This window comes from Macrobrachium nipponense, chromosome 24, assembly GCF_015104395.2.
Source record: "Macrobrachium nipponense isolate FS-2020 chromosome 24, ASM1510439v2, whole genome shotgun sequence".
In the NCBI taxonomy this organism is placed as follows: Eukaryota; Metazoa; Arthropoda; class Malacostraca; order Decapoda; family Palaemonidae; genus Macrobrachium; species Macrobrachium nipponense.
The window spans coordinates 7,633,378-7,651,749 of record NC_061091.1 but is presented as its reverse complement, the minus strand read 5'-3'; the positions used below and the strand labels follow the sequence as shown (position 1 = coordinate 7,651,749).

The 18,372-nt window shown below is 35.9% G+C and overlaps 2 protein-coding genes across 3 annotated transcripts in view; one reads left to right on the top strand and one right to left on the bottom strand.

Annotated features, from left to right (window-relative positions):
* Window positions 1–12,845, bottom strand: part of LOC135205409 (uncharacterized) — a 155,540-nt gene extending 142,695 nt beyond the window's left edge. For both annotated transcript variants that reach the window (XM_064235941.1, XM_064235938.1), the window contains exon 1: window positions 12,699–12,845. The gene's annotated coding sequence lies outside the window, so the exon portion shown is untranslated. The remainder of the gene's footprint in view (window positions 1–12,698) is intronic.
* Window positions 177–18,372, top strand: part of LOC135205412 (glutamate receptor 4-like) — an 18,478-nt gene continuing 282 nt past the window's right edge. The window contains exons 1-11 of the mRNA XM_064235952.1: window positions 177–692; window positions 1,095–1,195; window positions 1,886–1,976; window positions 5,286–5,444; window positions 6,806–6,909; window positions 7,974–8,047; window positions 8,280–8,494; window positions 8,930–9,085; window positions 13,179–13,285; window positions 16,505–16,665; window positions 17,718–18,372. The exon at window positions 17,718–18,372 is cut by the window's right edge and continues 282 nt beyond it. Of these exons, the coding sequence (XP_064092022.1) occupies window positions 645–692; window positions 1,095–1,195; window positions 1,886–1,976; window positions 5,286–5,444; window positions 6,806–6,909; window positions 7,974–8,047; window positions 8,280–8,494; window positions 8,930–9,085; window positions 13,179–13,285; window positions 16,505–16,665; window positions 17,718–17,902 (1,401 nt within the window). The 5' untranslated portion in view covers window positions 177–644 and the 3' untranslated portion in view covers window positions 17,903–18,372. The remainder of the gene's footprint in view (window positions 693–1,094; window positions 1,196–1,885; window positions 1,977–5,285; window positions 5,445–6,805; window positions 6,910–7,973; window positions 8,048–8,279; window positions 8,495–8,929; window positions 9,086–13,178; window positions 13,286–16,504; window positions 16,666–17,717) is intronic.

The window sequence follows — 18,372 nt, the reverse complement described above, 5'->3', positions numbered from 1 at the left end:
CACTGGTTTTGTAAATATAACTTATGTTGGTACATAGACGCTCACACTTACACACACACACACACACACACACACACACACAACACACACACATATATATATATATATATATATATATATTATATATATATATATATATATATGTACATGTGTGTGTCTGTACGTGTGCGCGCGGGGTACATATATGTGTTTAACAAATCTGAAAATGTATACTTCTTCCATGTTTTAAAAGCAATTACTCCAATACCCTAAAGCTAAACAAGAAACTGCTTTCAAGTCGATCATAACTGCAAACTGGAATTCCCTCCTTGAGACTCAAGTGTTGTATACCAAATGCAAATTATTGGAAATTGTTAGCCCATCTCAAATAACGATATAAACCAGTTCCCCAAAAGAGAAAATAAGGAAGTCGATGGTTTTTACTGAGAAAGTAACGGTTCGTTGGTTTTCTGAATAGTTATTTTGTGTCTGGCAATAATACTGACTGAACTGCATTAGTCAAGGGCGTAAGTTAAGAGTATTCCATGAAATTCGAATCAATAGGTACAAAATAGCAACACCAATTTCAAGGAGTTCACGATGGTGTGGTCGACAAAGAGCGAGCCAGTGTTGAATCAGAACAGGGTGAGGCAGAAGAAGGCCCCATGGACTGGGAAAATGTTACTGGATGCCTCAACCTTACCATTGCTGAAGTAAGTCTTGTAAAATGGCACTGATGTTTTTTTCTAATAGTTAAACACTTGTGACCTCTGCCTTAGAAATTAATATAGTGAGCTGACACTAATTCTGATTAATTAAATAAAGAATTCTGCTGTAGTAGGATCTGGTAAGCCAAGAAGACCAAAGCTAAAGAAATCAGCTTATTAATGCTCTGCTGTTCAGAAGTTCCCGATCAACTTTGTTTTTCTGCCCTTACCTGATTCTCTGCATGCATGTAATTAAATTCATGTATGGCTTGATATATCTATAGATAAATATATATGCAAATATTTATTTTCTCTACAGCATATGACTTTTCATATATAGAGTTCATCTTCTGAATAATAATAGAGGATAATAAACCTCTCTATAGCAATGACATTTTTCGATTGCAGTGGAATCCATACACTATCTTCTTGAATTCAACACCACCATACAAGGTCGTCGGGAGCATCATAGACATAGTGGACATCATCGCTGAGAAGATGGGCTTTTGGTAAGTAGTGATAGGATACCTCTAACACGCGCGAGGGACGGTTTCGATTAAGGTCCAAGACAGCACGACCTGGATAAGTTTCCCTTAGAATTAAGTACTGCGATCAGTTGGCTGATGATGTACGCGGGGGAAGGCAGGAAAGACAAAGAGATATATCATCTTTGCAGAGAGGAGGCTGGCGTAGTAACGATTCATTTCGTGTTTTTTTTTACTAAAAATTGAAACAATTACCAATGTCCTAAATGTGCCAGAAGGATTTCTTTGTTAAGTTTGGACCAGGTCTGGCAATAATGCGAATTAGGCATTAAGTACACCAATGATCTACATCATTATTGCTTAATCCTCTTGAGACATTTTCTTACAAGCTGACTGTTAACACGAAGACATTGACAGAATACTCATTGCATGAGCCAAAAATATGTGCATTTTTATATATTGATATAGTGTTACCTCTACGCCTTTTTCCATTTAGAGGGGCTGGAGCCAGCTCCATCACAGCTAACTAACATTCAGGTAACTAATTAACTGATAGGCCAACAGAGGTAAAGCAGATATTTCACGCAACGGTTGCAATCACCCGCCTCCCATCACGGCCCACCTAGTGACTGATTCTTATAACCTGCACATGAGTGTGGTAAGATCTTGAACGAAACTTCATGAATGATTTGATTATCACGATTGATTTCACAGCTACAACCTCGTGCGAGGGAAGGACACCGATTGGGGGATGGAACTGCCTGACGGGTCATGGAGCGGCTCCATTGGAATACTCCACAGAGGGGTAAGTGTCAAGACGCAACACTTATAAACAAAGGTGGATAAGTCTGAGTGGCGTTAACCAAAAGTGATATTCATCGCAAACTCTGAAAGGTATATGCCAGGGGAAAAATTAACAATGAATAACAAGTGCTCTTGAACGAACAGTAGTAACAAATGGAAGTCAGAAAGAAAATAACTATGCCAAACAATCAAAAGGGGAAGCAAAAAGTAATAATGAAACCATTAAAGAAAAAGAAGTAATAGCACTTTTCTGTAAATAAAAGTTGTACAACTATTTCATCAACAGTGGTAGTCAATGGCCCTCAAGTATTCTTAAAAACTGTAAAAGCCCTTTGGAAAATCTTTCTTATTGGGTACATATTAAGAGGTATTATGTGAAAAAAAAATATTCTTAACAGACAGAGGTAAGACCTACAGATAAATAAGTGAAGGAACTGAGATGAAGATTTCAAATGGGTCGAATTGTCGATTCTTTACGGAACTCCATCAAAATAAAAGGCCAATCATAAAAGCATAAAAAAGAGTCAAGGTACCTACAAGCACTTATGTTTATGAAACAACTATATGAAATAATATAACTACTAACAACTTAAACCTTAGTTTCCCTTTAAGCAGAAATGTAAATAAAGAGACTAAAAGGGAAACGTTTCAAAAGAAACAAGAGCAACCATAACATCATCAACCCGAATGAAGGACACAACAGGAAAAAAAAACTTCGACAATTTTTAATACATTTACTTTAAATCTTTTTATCAGCATCACATCAACTCCCTTGAAATAAATAACACCATTCATCGCCGTTTTCCATGCACTCTCACTCTTCCTGAATTTTGTTACTATTTCCAACGCTGCAACTCGATCAAGGCAGAGATTTCTAGACCTCTCCTCCCCTTGTTATCAAGATTTCACAATCGGAATTTCTCTCCACCTTTCAATCGTCTTTTTTTTACTCCTGACAACAAAACTACCCTCTTCGAGGTGGGTCTTCAACATTCATATTTTTTTTTTTTTTACTACACTGACGCTTCTCTAAGTTAAGTTCAAGCGAAGATGCAATGCATTACTACCCTAACAGTATTCCCCTTGCATTTTAATACATTTTCATCTATTTATTAACTTAATTTCAGTAGATGAGATCTCTTTACTCTTTATTTCACTTCATTTCCTCTTACTTCCTAATAATCACCATACTCTTTGGAAACTTGAATTTTAAGTCAATGGCCCCTCTAGGCTTGTTCCATATGAATAGGGTTCATCTTATGAATAGCAATAATATAATAATAATAAAAGGAAAGCTCCAGCCAGTTGCCTCACCCACATTAGCCTTTTTTATGCAAAATGATAGAAATCACAGAGTTCTTTCCGTGTGCGGACAGAATGTCGAAAGACAGAGTGTCGAAGGACAATGTGTCGAACTGACAAAGTGTCGAACTGACAAACTGTCGAACAGACAAAGTGTCGAACTGCCAGTCTCAAATGATAAAGCCGAAGAGGAGAGAGAGAGAGAGAGATAGAGAGAGAAGAGATAGACGAGAGAGAGAGAGAGATAAAAGTATCCAATTGACTACGGACTGAAATTAGTTGTTATCAAATTAACCTTTAACTATATAACAATGTTTACATTGATATATCCTTTACATATTGATTCTAGAGAGAAAGAGACAATAAAGCATCCAATTGTCAAATTAGTTATCAAAATTACATTCGATCTCATTCAAACAAAAGTAAAGTATTCAAAATTTTATTTATAAGGAAATATAAGATATGAAAATAAAATGTATTGATGTATTAAAAAAAATTTTTTTATCAATATTAGCCTAAAAGCATTAAAATTTTTATTTATGTGAAAATATAAGTTTGAAAATACAAATGCATTGATGTTTAAAAAAAACTTATCAGTAAAGAATTACAATTATTCATCAATATCAGCTTAAAACCACTAAGAATTTTATTTATGAAAAAATATAAAATATGAAAATACAAATATATTAATGTATTAAAAAAAAACTTGCATCAATATTTGTTTAAAGATTGTGAGCGATGGCTCTGAGATATTCTAATCCAAGATTGACGTCGTATGTATAAAAAATACTTTTTAGTCTCAAGTTAAGGATAGCATATTTTTTATATTTTTTCTTACATCTCTGCCTTGTCGAATTTGCTCTAGAATCATTTCAGTATTGGCCTGCTGCTCCATACGTAGTTTTCGTAAAAGCTTGTCCTCTGTAGGGTGGCAAATCTTCACTCTTCTATGAAATGCATTATGCCAACCTTCAACGGAGTTATTGGTCCAAGGGAAATCGTTTGCCACTCTTTCGTGAATTGACCATAAGTCAATTTCATACAATGGCTTTCTTCTCCTTCCCCTCTGAACGATTCCCAGCCATGTAGCTTCAAAATATTGTAAAAATTCTCCTAATATTTCATCGGTTTTTTCATCAAAAGACTCCAACTTATTGAACAGGGCACAAACATCACAGGGAGGAACAAATGCGAGGGCCTGTATTTGCTTTATAATAAGAGCATTATTGCGCTCGTTATACCATGTCTGCAACCCAAGGGCTTGGATTTTCCTCCACAGACACCGCCCGAAGTGAAAGAAACATCCATAAATTGTGGCTTCCGGGAAAATTATCCTCATTTGGTTGATGGCCGAGCGTTCAAAATCAGCAGTAATGGAAGCAGGATTTAATTGCTTTTCATGCAAAAACTCAAAAATAATGGAATAAGTAGTCTCATCTTTGTTATCGGTAATGCAGTACACTAACGGTAAAGCCATATTTTGATCAATAAGACCATGAATGGTATATAGTTGTTTTCCATTAGAAGCCGACTTGAAGGTTCCATCACAGAACCATCTTCTATTGGACCTGAAAGTGTTGACATTCTGGGTTGTTGAATATATTTTTACACCATTTTCCATTATGGAGGGTTTGGTAGAATGGAAATGAATTGAAACGTTTGAATCTCGAAGGAAGTTAACTGGTGAGTGAAGCTCTAACAGAAAGCATACTGTATATACGTAAAAGATATATCAGTGTAAACAATGTTGTATAGCTAAAGGTTGATAACAAGTAATTTCAGTCGTTAGACAATTTGGTACGTTATTCTCTCTTTCTCTCTCTCTAGAATTTATAACAACTAATTTCAGTCATTAGACAATTTGGTACTTAATTCTCTCACTTTCTATCTTCGACTTTGTCATTTCGACACTTTGTCTGTTCGACACATTGTCCGTTCGACACTTTGTCCTTCAACACAAGTCTTTCGACACTCTGACCTAATACCGTTCTTTCTACCTACTCGCCAGGAGGCCTCTATGTCAGCTACAGTCTACTCAATGTCGGTCAAAAGGACGAAAGCCATAGACTTCGGCACCCCTGTCTACATCAACGATCAGACCGTAGCTTTTAAAAGGCCTGTTCTGGGACACGACGTTACTGGTTTCATCAAACCTTTCCATTATAATGTAAGACTACGTTCACGTTTTCACAGAAGTTTTCCATTGGACGGTGGAGCTAAAATTGTGCCTTTTCTGTCAGTTTTCTGGGAACTGGTTCTGCCCGAAACGCTTTCGAAAGTATTTTTCAAAATGCAATGAAAAGTTGCTGGCATAGTTTTGCAAATTAATGGAATAAAAAAAGATACGCTAAAAACAAAGACAAAACATTCAGTTTAGAATGCCAGGAGAAAGGTATTAACATTTAAGTGGAAATAAACGTTAAAAGTCTACGGTAAACTTAGGCTGGGAAGAGAGGGGTGAAGGCGTTTGATTGCCAGCTGCTGGGGGGAACGAGACCTCGATAAAATTTTTAATTGATTGTATTCAATATTCATTTTGCATTTTTAGCATGCTGTCGTATACTGGAAAATTCTGTCACATTTTAGTAGTTTAAAAGAAAATTGTTGTCAAAGATTAATTTATATATCGTTATACAGATTCACATAACTGGGTGTAAGTCCTGACAGGTTTCGACTGTATTTCGAAGCCACTGGGGAAGGACTGATACATAGTGGTAGAAATTTGCATTATATATGCTAGGGAGACATTACTTATGCTCATTACTCTGACATCTGTCAGGTATGGATATTTAGTTTCCAACATGCTGTATGTTCGTTCGTTATGTCTTCCTAGCATATATATTATGAATTTCTGCCACTATGTATCAATTCTTCCTCAGTGGCTTAGAAATACAGTCGAAACCGGTCAGGACCTACACCCAGCATGTAAATTTGTATGACGATATATAAATTAATCTTTGCCAACAATTTTCTCTAAACTATTAAAATATGACAGAACGTTTGCCTCTTTCCTATCAATCAATTCTTTCGGACAGTTGGTAACACCTTCAAATTTCAGAAGTACGTGTATCTTAAACACTAAACAAAGGTTTCTGGCTAATTTAATCTAACGCAAAATATAGGATTTTCTAAAAGGTCTTACGAGAATTATATAATGGGCTGTTCGACTTTCCATACAAAAATTTGGAACACTCATAAAAAGCTTAAACACTGTTTTGGTGAAAATGAGATGACATCTGCTATACTTGCGAAATTAAGGGAATGAAATTTTGAGCATCAAAATAGTTCGATTCATAATTATTTTTAGCAAAACGACATTCAAGTTGTTAGTCAGCATGTATCTAAAAGTTCTTTGCTTTATCTTGAAAATGTCTATCGTTGTTTTGCAATGAAATCTTATGCCTCGGTGGCTCTCTTTCCCAGATTCGAGAAATATTTCAACAATATAAACGTTTTATATGTAAATTTATAGGAATTTCCATTTATTTTCTACAAAAATTACATAAATTTTCTATTGTTTTCGACCAGACATGGATAGGAGTCCTGACGATGCTTTTAACAGCCTGTGCAGTGATAAGTGTCGTGCAGTTCATCCACAACTGGATTGTTATGACGTCAAATCTCCCTCCTAGGTAAGTAGAAAGGAAATCAAGCTTCTTTTCATTCATGTTGCAAAAAAAGCATATCGCAATATCAAAACAAAGAAATGTGATGCAGCTTCCTGGTTTTACTGAACTTCGTGTAGATTATTGAAGACCTTATTATAAAGTTGGCTATCAAAAACTTTAAGAGACTTTTCTTCGACAAGACAACAGCTATAAATTAGATTTACCTTTAGACAAGTCATGAAAATACATTAATCATAAGTAAGGTAAGACTGGCATGTTGCCTTCACTTAAATCAATACACGGTTTTTACAAAAGGGGAATAGGGTGACAGACAGACAGGCAGATCTATTTTGGACCTACTGCAAGATTACTTAAAAACTGCTCTTGAACATTTATAGAGTGTGACTTTTGGTAACAAGGGTGACATCTAGTCTCATTCACCTCCATAAAAGAATTATCATAGTTTGTGATTGTTGCAGGTTGAAGCTGCACCAGTTACTGTTTCAAAGCTTTTTTTTTTAATCTTGAAGATGATGTTGTAGCTCTGTGCTAGGCATGAAGGAATTTAACAATGGCTTGAATAACTTGTATTCGGTCAACCACAGACCCACGTCATTGGAGGAATGGGATTTTTTGGGGCAGACTTCTGTGTAAGCCTAGTGAAATTGTCATACAATGGGGAATATGAACAACGGTGAAATAGAAATAGGCAAAAGTTGCTTTTTAGTTGAATAATAAGAGACTAATACTTAAATTCCTAAGGTATTTCTTGTGGGCCAGGGGTCAGTAACGTAAGTGGGCGTGACCCTGAAATTCTGAACTGCATGGAGACGAACTTGATTACAAGAGACTTCATGAGTGGTGATAAGTCACATTTACAGTCATCCTCAGTGTGAGTCCGGCTTAAGAAAAGTAGACCCCTTGGATTTTTATTTGAATTTGCAAGCAGTAGTTCTTTTAATTAAATTCCTATCTCCCGCGATCCTACTTTTTTATTCTTTATATTTCAAGTCAATATTCCGTCCAAGTTAACACTAAAGTGGAACACGCTTTACCATGATTATTTTCCTGCCTCCATATACATACAGTAAGAAGAAAAGTCAGTTTGATTCAGTTGGATTTCATCACTACCAATGGTCTTTCGGCAACCTTATGGGACAAGGTAAGCTAAATTCTGTACTCATTTTTGCGTAAAACTTATGAAGTTTTGACTTTCATAATAATGAATATCTTTATTATTAGCTCACCAAAATAGCAAGTTTTCGAATAGTTAGTGAAATTTTAAGCTATTATCCTAATAGAAAGAATCCTGTCTTGCAGTTTTTGTAATCTTGTTTATAAAGATTTATAAAACGTGACAGCAAATCTAAATTTTCTTTCATGTTTTGTTTCAGCGCCAGAATGGGAGCCCAAGGGTGACTCCGTGAGGGTCTTCGGAGCCATGTGGCTTCTCATGGCATTCATTTTGTCCAACTACTACTGCTCCAACCTGCGAGCCATCCTCATCACGCCAAAAGTCGTTTTACCTTTCAACGATTTCTGGGGACTGGCGAAGACAAACTTCCTCGTGTGGGCTCCCAAAGGAAGTCGGTTCAACGAGGCATTGAATGTATATCACTTCTTTTTTTCTAGCTGTCAGCCCAATCTGAATTTCAAGTTGACATAATTAAGTTACCATTCAATTTTTTGTGTCTGTTGGCCATGATCAGTCTTTGTCATCCAGTCACAACAGGAACAGGAAAGGATCTGTCGGTGAATTAACTCAATGCAGTGTTTATTTTACATTATAATAAGCATCTAAAAATATATAATTGTATCTATGATGAAATCTATTTTGTTGTGGATTTTCTCTCTCATATTTTATAAATGTTTTCTTTATCCTATACAAAATACGAATATGTATAAACTATATTTCTAAGAATAGTCTACCAATTTCTGTTATCATTTACTGACCAAAAAATTAATTTTTTTAACCTTATTATTTTGAATCTGTTGCCATTAGTCCTCATAATCTTGGAGATAATTCTTCATCTTGTTCCTGAAGAATGCTGAGGAAGGATCGAAGCTGGCCGCCGTCAGGAAGAACATCATCCTGACGAGGAACATTACGGAAGGACCCGAAGGACTCTACGAAGGGAAATGGGGCGTGGTCGATGTGAGGGGAGCAGTCATCTATTACTTACACCACGACTACTCTCAAGTGAGTTGTCGGGCGGAGGTTCCTCGCCTAAGACTAATGTGCATCTCTTTTAGAGAATCTTTGGCTAGACTTAGAGGTAGATCTAGGGTACTTATCCGCGGCGGCCTAGACTATGGCAGTTGCTGTTTTTCTATGCAGTTTTACCTACTGAACAAGATTTTTAAGTAATATTTATTCGGACGACTGTAATTAACCCGCCAGGGGCCAGTACTAAACACGGCGAAATACATTGGACGCCCCAATCCCTAGTGGATGTCGTATCCGCGGTTACGTTCCTTGCAGTCCGTGCGGACTGCTTCTGTAGAAATACCGACTTAGAGACTTACGCGCATAGCTTTTTTTTTCTTTCTTTCTTTTTTTGAGAAGCTACGTCTAGACTTACTATATGCGTCTCTTATATGTGCGTAAAATTTCGAAAATCTTTGCCTAGACTTATGTCTCTTTTCCAGAAGCTTCACCTACACTTATAGACTTCGTGCATCTTTTCCAGAAGCTTTGCCTTGACTTATAGACTTATGTGCGTCGAATCTCGAAAATCTTCGCCCAGACATAAACATCTCTTTTCTAAAAGCTTCGCTTAGACTTATACACTTACGTGCATCTCTCTTACAGAAGCTTCGCCTCGACTTATGTACATCTCTTCTCGAGAATCTTCACTTAGACTTATAGACGTCAAATCTTGAGAATCTTCGCCAAGACTTATAGACTTATGTGCGCCTCTTACAGAAGCTTCGCCTAGACTTATAGACTAAGTGCGTTAAATATCGAGAATCTTCGCCTTCTTTTTCAGAAGCTTTGCCTGGACTTATAGACTTATGAGAATCTCTTTTCCGGAATCTTGGCCTAGATTTATACACATATGTGCGTCTCTTTTCGTGAGTCTTCACCTAAACTTATACACTTATGAGTGCCAAATTTCGAGAACCTTCGCCTAGTCATGTGCGTCTCTTTTGGAGAAGTTTCGCCTAGACTTAGTGCATCAAATTTCGAGAATTTTTGCCTCGACTTATAGACTTAGCGTCAAATTTCAAAATTCTTCGACGAAACTGATACTCATGTGCGTCTCTTTACGAGAGGCTTCGCCTAGACTTATGTGCGTCAAATTTCGAGAATCTTCGCCTAGACTTAAAGACTCATGTGCATCTCTTTGAGAAGTTTCGCTTATGCTTAGTGTGTCAAATTTCGAGAATCTTCGCTTAGATTTACAGACTCGTATGCGTCTCTTCGAGAAGTTTCGCCTATGCTTAGTGTGTCAAATTTCGAGACCCTTTGCTTAGACGTATAGACTCATGTGCGTCTCTTTTCGAGAAGTTTCGCCCAGACTTAGTGTCAAATTTCGAAAATCTTTGCCTAGACTTATAGACTTTTGTGCGTCAAATTTCGACAACCTTCGCCTAGACTTATGTGCGTCAAATAGACTTATGGACTTATCGCTCCTTGTCGAGAATCTCCGCCTAGACTTATAGATTTATATGCGTCTCTCCTCGAGAATCTTCACCCAGAATTATAGACTTATGTGCGTCTCTTCTCGAGAATCTTTATTATTTTTAAGGATTTTCTAGCGTTTGCTGATGTTTCTTAAGTTCGAAGTCTACGATTCTCTCAACAACGTGTTTACCCAGGTTAATTAAGTCCTACTACTAACGATGATAACACTGCTGCTCTTTTCCTATTTGGTGGCAATCATATTTTCTTCATAATTCACACGTTTATCGTTACAGTTAATGCTGTTTTAAAAACCGTTGTATTTTCTTATACCTGGCATCATTGTTGTTGTTGTTGTGATAATTTTCTCAAACAATTTTCTACAACTATGGGGTAGCTCCAGACGTGAACTTCCCGTTCACTTTCCTTCATTTCAAACCCCAAGTCCTTCCCATCGCCAGCTAACTTCGCTTGATCTAACTAGAACTTTCTAGCACACAGATTCTAGTTTAAATCTACATTCTCCTCCTAATGCTTCTAACCCAAAGGGAACGTACGTACACACACACATACACAAACAAACACCCACCCACATCAACACAATCTATATATATATAATATATATATATATATTATTATATATACTATATATACATATATATATATTATATAATATAGTATATATATATATTATATATTAACACAACACACATATTATATATCTATATATATATAGATATATATATATATATATATATATATATATACATATAAATATATAATATATACATATATATATATATATATATATATATATATATATATATTATACATATATATATATATATATATATATATATATATACACACACACACACACACACGTGTGTGTGTGTGACTGGAAACCAACAATTTTTTTTTGGCATAGCGCCTAATACAAATGCTTAATCACCCCCAGCTAGTAGCGGCCCATCTTTAGAAGAAAATAGTGCGATATCTGTCATAATCTCTAATAAATCAAAAATCTAAAATGACATGAGATAGAATACACAAGATCAGGTATAAATGGTTTTGAATGTTTATTTCCATTTACGCGAGACTGACAGTATAACTTGATCGAGCTTTCAGTTTCAATACGATGTATTTCACAGTTCATGCTAATCAGGTAACATCATGAATTTTTTTTTTATAGGATACGTTACATAAAATTTTAAAAAAACAACCCAAAATTGTGTTTTGATTGACTACATCTATTTATAGGATTACTATAGAACAAAAAACAAAAAACCGTCGACGAATTGCCGTGACATCTTCTCCCGAAGGTTAACCAGGCCAGGACTGATATATACCAGTTTGGTAGGTGAAGTGACCTACATTTTCATATCTTGTTTCTAGCGTTGTTCGACCAAGACTCCTTTAAAGCCCTTGTTACTGCCATTAACGGTTAACTTTTTTCCCCTGGCACGATTCGATAACTTGGTTATTTTCATGTATTCGAACTTCGGTTGTTCTAAAACTATGTTTAAATGGTATAGCATCATACCAAATGAGTTGTTCAAGGAATAGGCCTAATTTTCTTGCTATTATCAATTTGTGTGACATATCTTTTGATGAAAACAAATTAAACTAGTTTTTTTACACATGAAAGGCACAGGTAATTTTACGTTCAACAGAATAATATTCGTTACTTTCTACGGTATGTTTACGTCGTCCTGAAGTACTCTGGAAATTTCGTTGATAAACCGTTTTGAAAGATTGCTTTTTGTTCAACATCTCTTAGGCTGACTATGTCTAAAGCTAAAAAAAAAAAATGATATAGACAGTATCCTGCATGCCTACTTACTGCAACGAATTCATAATGGACGACAAAATACAGCATGTGTACTTAAACACCACGGTAACATGTTCAAAAGACGAGACCAGTTGTCTCAACCAGCAAACCTATAGGCCTAGGCCTACATACTACTAAACATTTCTAATAACGAGCAAGATTTATGTTTACATTATGCAATATATATAAGATTAATGATGTTCTGATTGCAAAGCTTAAATCGTCACTGTAGTGATGTGCCACAGTAATATGGATGAAAATGTGACACGTTAACACACCATGCTATAGGTCTACCAAGAAGCCATAAATGCTAAGTACAAAATTGTGGATAAATAAAATTCAGTATACTTTGCCTACCGGTGGAACGTTATTGCAGGTTCTCTTGAAGACTTCCTTCAACCATCTTTGTGACGTAAGTTGCACTATGAACCATTGTGAAGATAATGAACGAAAAAACTTACAGAACACACAAAGAGACTATTCAACTCCCGCGGTTCCCGGCGTTTGACTGCCGGCTGAAAGCAGCGCCGCGGCCACCATGGTGGCCGCCCACTGAACTACGTCTAACTACAAATCTTTCCCTTGCTTTAAATACTTTGAAACTTCAGCAGATTTTCACCAATCTATTGCTTTTAATTATAGACCAGAATTCATTATTGTTGAGAAGAGCTTAGCTCAATAATAAACCATCAACTGAACGTCACCGACTTCGTACAGTAGGTTGCCTTCAGGTGAGAAGTGGCTGTCCCTAGAAGTTAGACTCATTTGTCAGGAAACAAATACTTCATATCTTTCATATTTGCAAATCTGTTCTCACCGAGTTTCTTCTTTTTTCAGAAAGGGTATTGTCAATCCTATATCATCGAAGACGGCGTACTGCGAACAACGAGCCTCTCTTTCGGATATCCAAAAGGATCAACCATGAGGCCGAAAGTGGACGACATGTAAATCCAAAGCTTCCTTTTCTTATCGATTTTAAGGGTGTTAGTTTTGCAAGCTATAAATGTTGGTGATGTCCATTACACAAAACTAGTAAACCTGTTTGTTGTTCGTGCATATTCAGTGTTAAAAAAAAAAAAAAGCATTTCTAATGAGTAGCTACACTTGATATTTAGCAGTAGTACCAAGAAGTTTTGATAAGAAATTACTAGTACGGTAAGTTCCAGAAGTGAAGCGACAAAGTTCAAAATTGATCTACTTCTTTAGAAACCCTTGTGGACAGTGGGTTGCCAGTTAGTATATTTTATTCCAATTACTGTCATCTTCTTCATCTGATAATAAGTATCAATGATTAACTGTAGAACCACAGAAGGTATTTCCCCAGTGAATGGTCAATGTCAGTTCAATAATTGTTTATTAAAAGAAAAAAAAAAGATAATCCCCCCTCAAACAAACAAAAATTCCCCGTAGAAACATCTGCGGCTCTTAATGTGTGATATCGAGTGTTCACCATTGAGTGGCAGTAGGAACCGAGTGCATATTGCATAAGCATTGGCCTAATGTGATTTGTAAATTAACTTTCTACTTTTATAACTTCATATCGAAAGTCATTGTGATTTCTTTTGATAAAGCACAAAGAAGTTTAACATCTGATTAAATGAAACATAAATAAGACACAAGTTGGTGTAAAAAAAAAAAAAGAAAATCCGTTACATGCGCGTTTAGCATTAGCTACATGGTTAGGCCTATTTCAAGAATCAAAGAAATATATTTTCCAGTTTGTTATTTAATAATTTCATCGAATTTCTCAATTGTGCAAAATTTTGCATGTGGAAGGGCGTTCAGGGTCTCACCAAACAAGTATTTTCGTAGGTTACCACCTTTTTTTTCCAGTGCATAATTGAGACTATTCTTGTCCATACGATCCGGAGTGTGAATATGCTTGTTGAGCATTACTTTAATTCAAGTATCTCCTCTCTCTCTCTCTCTCTCTCTCTCTCTCTCTCTCTCTCTCTCTCTCTCTCTCTCAGGACCTTTTTATCTATACTGTTTTTTCCATCTGTCCACCCGCCTGTGGTGTTTGCGTATGGTAACACTGTGTCCCGGACTTTAGATAGTAGTTACATTCAGCTTACATTCAACAATAATAACAATATCCTATTTCGAATATTAACGGTGTAATTTGCATACAGTACATTATTAAAACACTTTTCAGTTTCAAATGTACACCCAGATATCCTTTTATTTACCTAAAACTTGCACATAGCGAACCTATCTAAAGCCTGGGACACAGTGTTACCATACGCAAACACCACAGGCGGGTAGACAGATGGAAAAAACAAAGTATAGTCAAGAATAACCAGAGGCCGGTTTTAAGAATCGAGCACTAGGCCTATTGGTCATGCTCGAGTGATTCTTATATATAGTAGGCTACACACACACACACACACACACACACACACACATATATATATATATATATATATATATATATATATATATAAAATTTTTTTTTTTTTTTTTTTTTTTTCCCAAAAAAAACTGATGAATTTCTGTTATACAATAACGCTTGACTGAATCGAACTGATTGATTACTGGTTGCCCGTCGAAATATGAATTTGGGTGATATCACTCCCTTATGATACTCCCACTTACGCAATTTCAGTCTTAAATTTCACGGTTGGAATATGATTAGAAGATTTGAGGTAAAAGGTTGAAGTGAAAAAGTTGGAGTTAGGATTGTGGTTAGAGACAGAGATGGGGGGGGGGGGGGTGTGTCTGTCGTCTCCCTTACTTAACCAGGTGGTGATTTTACGGGTGTTCTGGTTGCTTGCGACCGTCTTTCTTATTTTTCATATAGCGAGTCCGTTTCCCAATGCAAGGACAGGTCCTGGTATCAGTTCTCATGGTTCTATCTTTGCCTAAATAACAGACAGTGGCCCTGCATTGTAAGCCTTGGTATGCTGGGAACTATACTGTTTTTTTCCATCTATCCATCCGCCTTAAATAGTTACGCTATGTGTAAGTTTTAGGTAAATAAAAGGATATCTGGGTGTACATTTGCGACTGAAAAGTGTTTTAATAATTTACTGTATGCGAATTACACCGTTAATATTAGAAATAGGATATTATTTAAAGCCCTGGACGCAGTGTTACCATGCGCAAACACCACGGGCGGATGGACAGATGGAAAAAAACAGAGTATAGGACTATATAGTTACCTGAAGGTAGCAGCAGCAGCAGTTAGAGCCTTTCTCGAAGACGGTGTTTTATGCTCGGTCCAAGAAGCTAAAATCAGAACTACCAACCAAACCCAACCTCTCTGTTGAATCTAGGTGCATTCACTGATGATTACGTTTAATATTGCGAAGATTTTCTCTTTACATTCTAGTAATACATGCATGGTTTTATGCATCTTCGCTAAAATAATTGATAATACACTATAATATTAAATATTTGTTTCCACATTGCTCGAAATATACATTGGTAATGCTGGTAATCCTATGTTGAACGAAAATTTCAAATTCTTTCGTTCTTTAGATTGAAGTAATTACCATTCTTTGAAATAATTACTATTACCGTAATTTTTTCTTATGATCGTTAATAGATTTGATATTTGTGCATCATATGTTAGCTTTATTTTGCTTGATAGAGCTTTCACTGTAGAATAAAGATAAGTTTTTCAGCTGCGTGTTGCGCTTCACTTTTCACTTCTGGAATTTATTGTACCACTATTTTGCTTAGTTTAGCAATATACACAACATCTCGTAGTGCCAGGAAGAGACGATTACACAAGAAATTTCAAATACTTTCATATAGCATTAATATGTAGTTATACATTATGAGAAACTATATTATGAACAAAGCTATACTGTACCTCTGAAATTTTTAAGCACTATATATATATATATATGTGTGTGTGTGTGTGTGTGTGTGTGTGTGCGTGTGTGTTATGCTGAGAGGTCCTCTGCATTCCAGATAAAACGAATAAGATGCAATATTTCCCTCTTTATATTGAAAAATTACCCGTCAAAGCAGGCCTAAACCAGTGCATGAGAGCCTCCGTTTAACCGTTCTCTATTACATGATTTGGAAGTTGTGAAAAATAAGACTGATAAGAAGGTAGACAGAGGCAAGATAGCGAGGTGAATAGTATACATGCAAATACTCTCACATTTCTTGAAATTGATCTCTCTCTCTCTCTCTCTCTGTTCTCCCCGCAGTGTCAGAAGACTCCAAGAGTCTGGGATCATCGACCAAAAGTTTCGCTGGCGCGTCCGAAACGCCACCGAGTGCTTGAAACCGATCGGGTCGGGATTCTCCGACACTCAGCGCGCTATGGCCTTACCCGATTTCTATGGAGTCTTTGCCATATACTTGGGAGGTATTTCGTCATCTTTATTTCTCGTTGTTCATTTTCACTTTTCTTACTTGATTATTTCTGTGGTTCTTCCTTAATTTTAATTTTCTATTATCTGTGTTTATTTGTTTGACCAGTTTGAACAGTAGTTAATCCAGGCCAAAAATAAATACCGTTCCGAAGCAAAGGAAAAAACTGATTCATGGCTACCGTTACTACTGTAGCTCCATCGAGCATTCCTTCACAAGTTGAGCCCCCAGCCTAGACCAATGATGTGCCTCCACATTACCAGTTTTAATTCAAGTTACTAAGGTAATCATGAATCAGTCGTGGTAAATTCCTATATCTAGAAAGGAAATATATTTTCTCAGTTTCCATTTGTATTGAAAATTCCAGCGCTGGTCTTTCCTCCCATGAACAAGAACGTCATTATTTGAAGATTTGCTGCCCTAGGCTTATCTTAGGTAAACATTTAAGTCATCAGATAATGAGTTTTGCATTGTTTGTACTTCATTTTTTATATAACAGCATAATGTTTTTCGCTTATGGAAAGCACGTTTAAAAATTGCTCATTAGTAGGTACACTACTAATGTACCAATACATTACTAATGTATCAATACGTTTAAAAATTGCTCATTAGTAGGTACACACATGTTTTGACCCAATACATTACAATCACGTAGAATCAGTAAAAGAAAGAAATTATCTATTCTTTCATGTAATTCCTTCAAGATACAAAATCTGAAAAATCATCAATGCGATCCTTAGGAAATAGCCCATAATAAAAGCAATTTTTCTCAAAATTACAGTAATATGTCACTCTCTAGGATAATGTTTTATATCACTTTCCCCCTACAGTTTCAAAAATTCAGTTCAAAACCTTTTTTCTCTCAAATGATAATAATATTTCATTTTTCAATGATCCTGTATAGACAAATACCAAGATAGATCTTAATTTGTATATGGAAATATATATATATATATATATATATATATATATTATATATATATATATATATATATATATATATATATATATATATATTTTTTTTTTTTTTTTTTTTTTTTTTTTCAGGAACAGCACTGAGCATGTTAGTCTTTGGTTGGGAGCTGTGTGTCTCTGCTACGTGTGGCTCCAAGAAAAAAGTCCACATATTATCATTCCACCGCTTTTCCCGGAGCCGCGGTTTGCAAGACGGACAAGACAAACCATCCGATCCCGCCAATGAGGACAAGTTGAGCGCACACGATGAGCAGTAATATGTGATGTGGTTCTAATCCTTCACCTTTCATTCAAGTAAAGGAGTTCCGAGGGTTACCTTATTTGGTATGTACTCGATAAAGATAAACTTCACTCTGCATTTCAGTTTAACAAGCAAGTTAATTCTTGAGGAATATAACCTCAAAACAATGGAAGTAAATGTTCTTGTACCATATGCATAATAAATAAATTCCAACATTAAATAGAGTAGACACTGAGCAACTAGCAGTCATCATAAGTATAAGTATTCATATCCACTTTGATGAAATGCCATAGTCACACATTTTGATTTAGCACAAAACTGATGATTAACAGTGCACATAAAGAGATAACGCTTGTAATATTTCAACATCATTAATAATAACTGAATTCCTCATTTTCAGTTAAAGAAAGGGCTCATAAGGGAATTTTCCAATTCAATGCAGTCCTGTACAAATCTGTACAAACTGGTACCCAAAACACTGTCAGG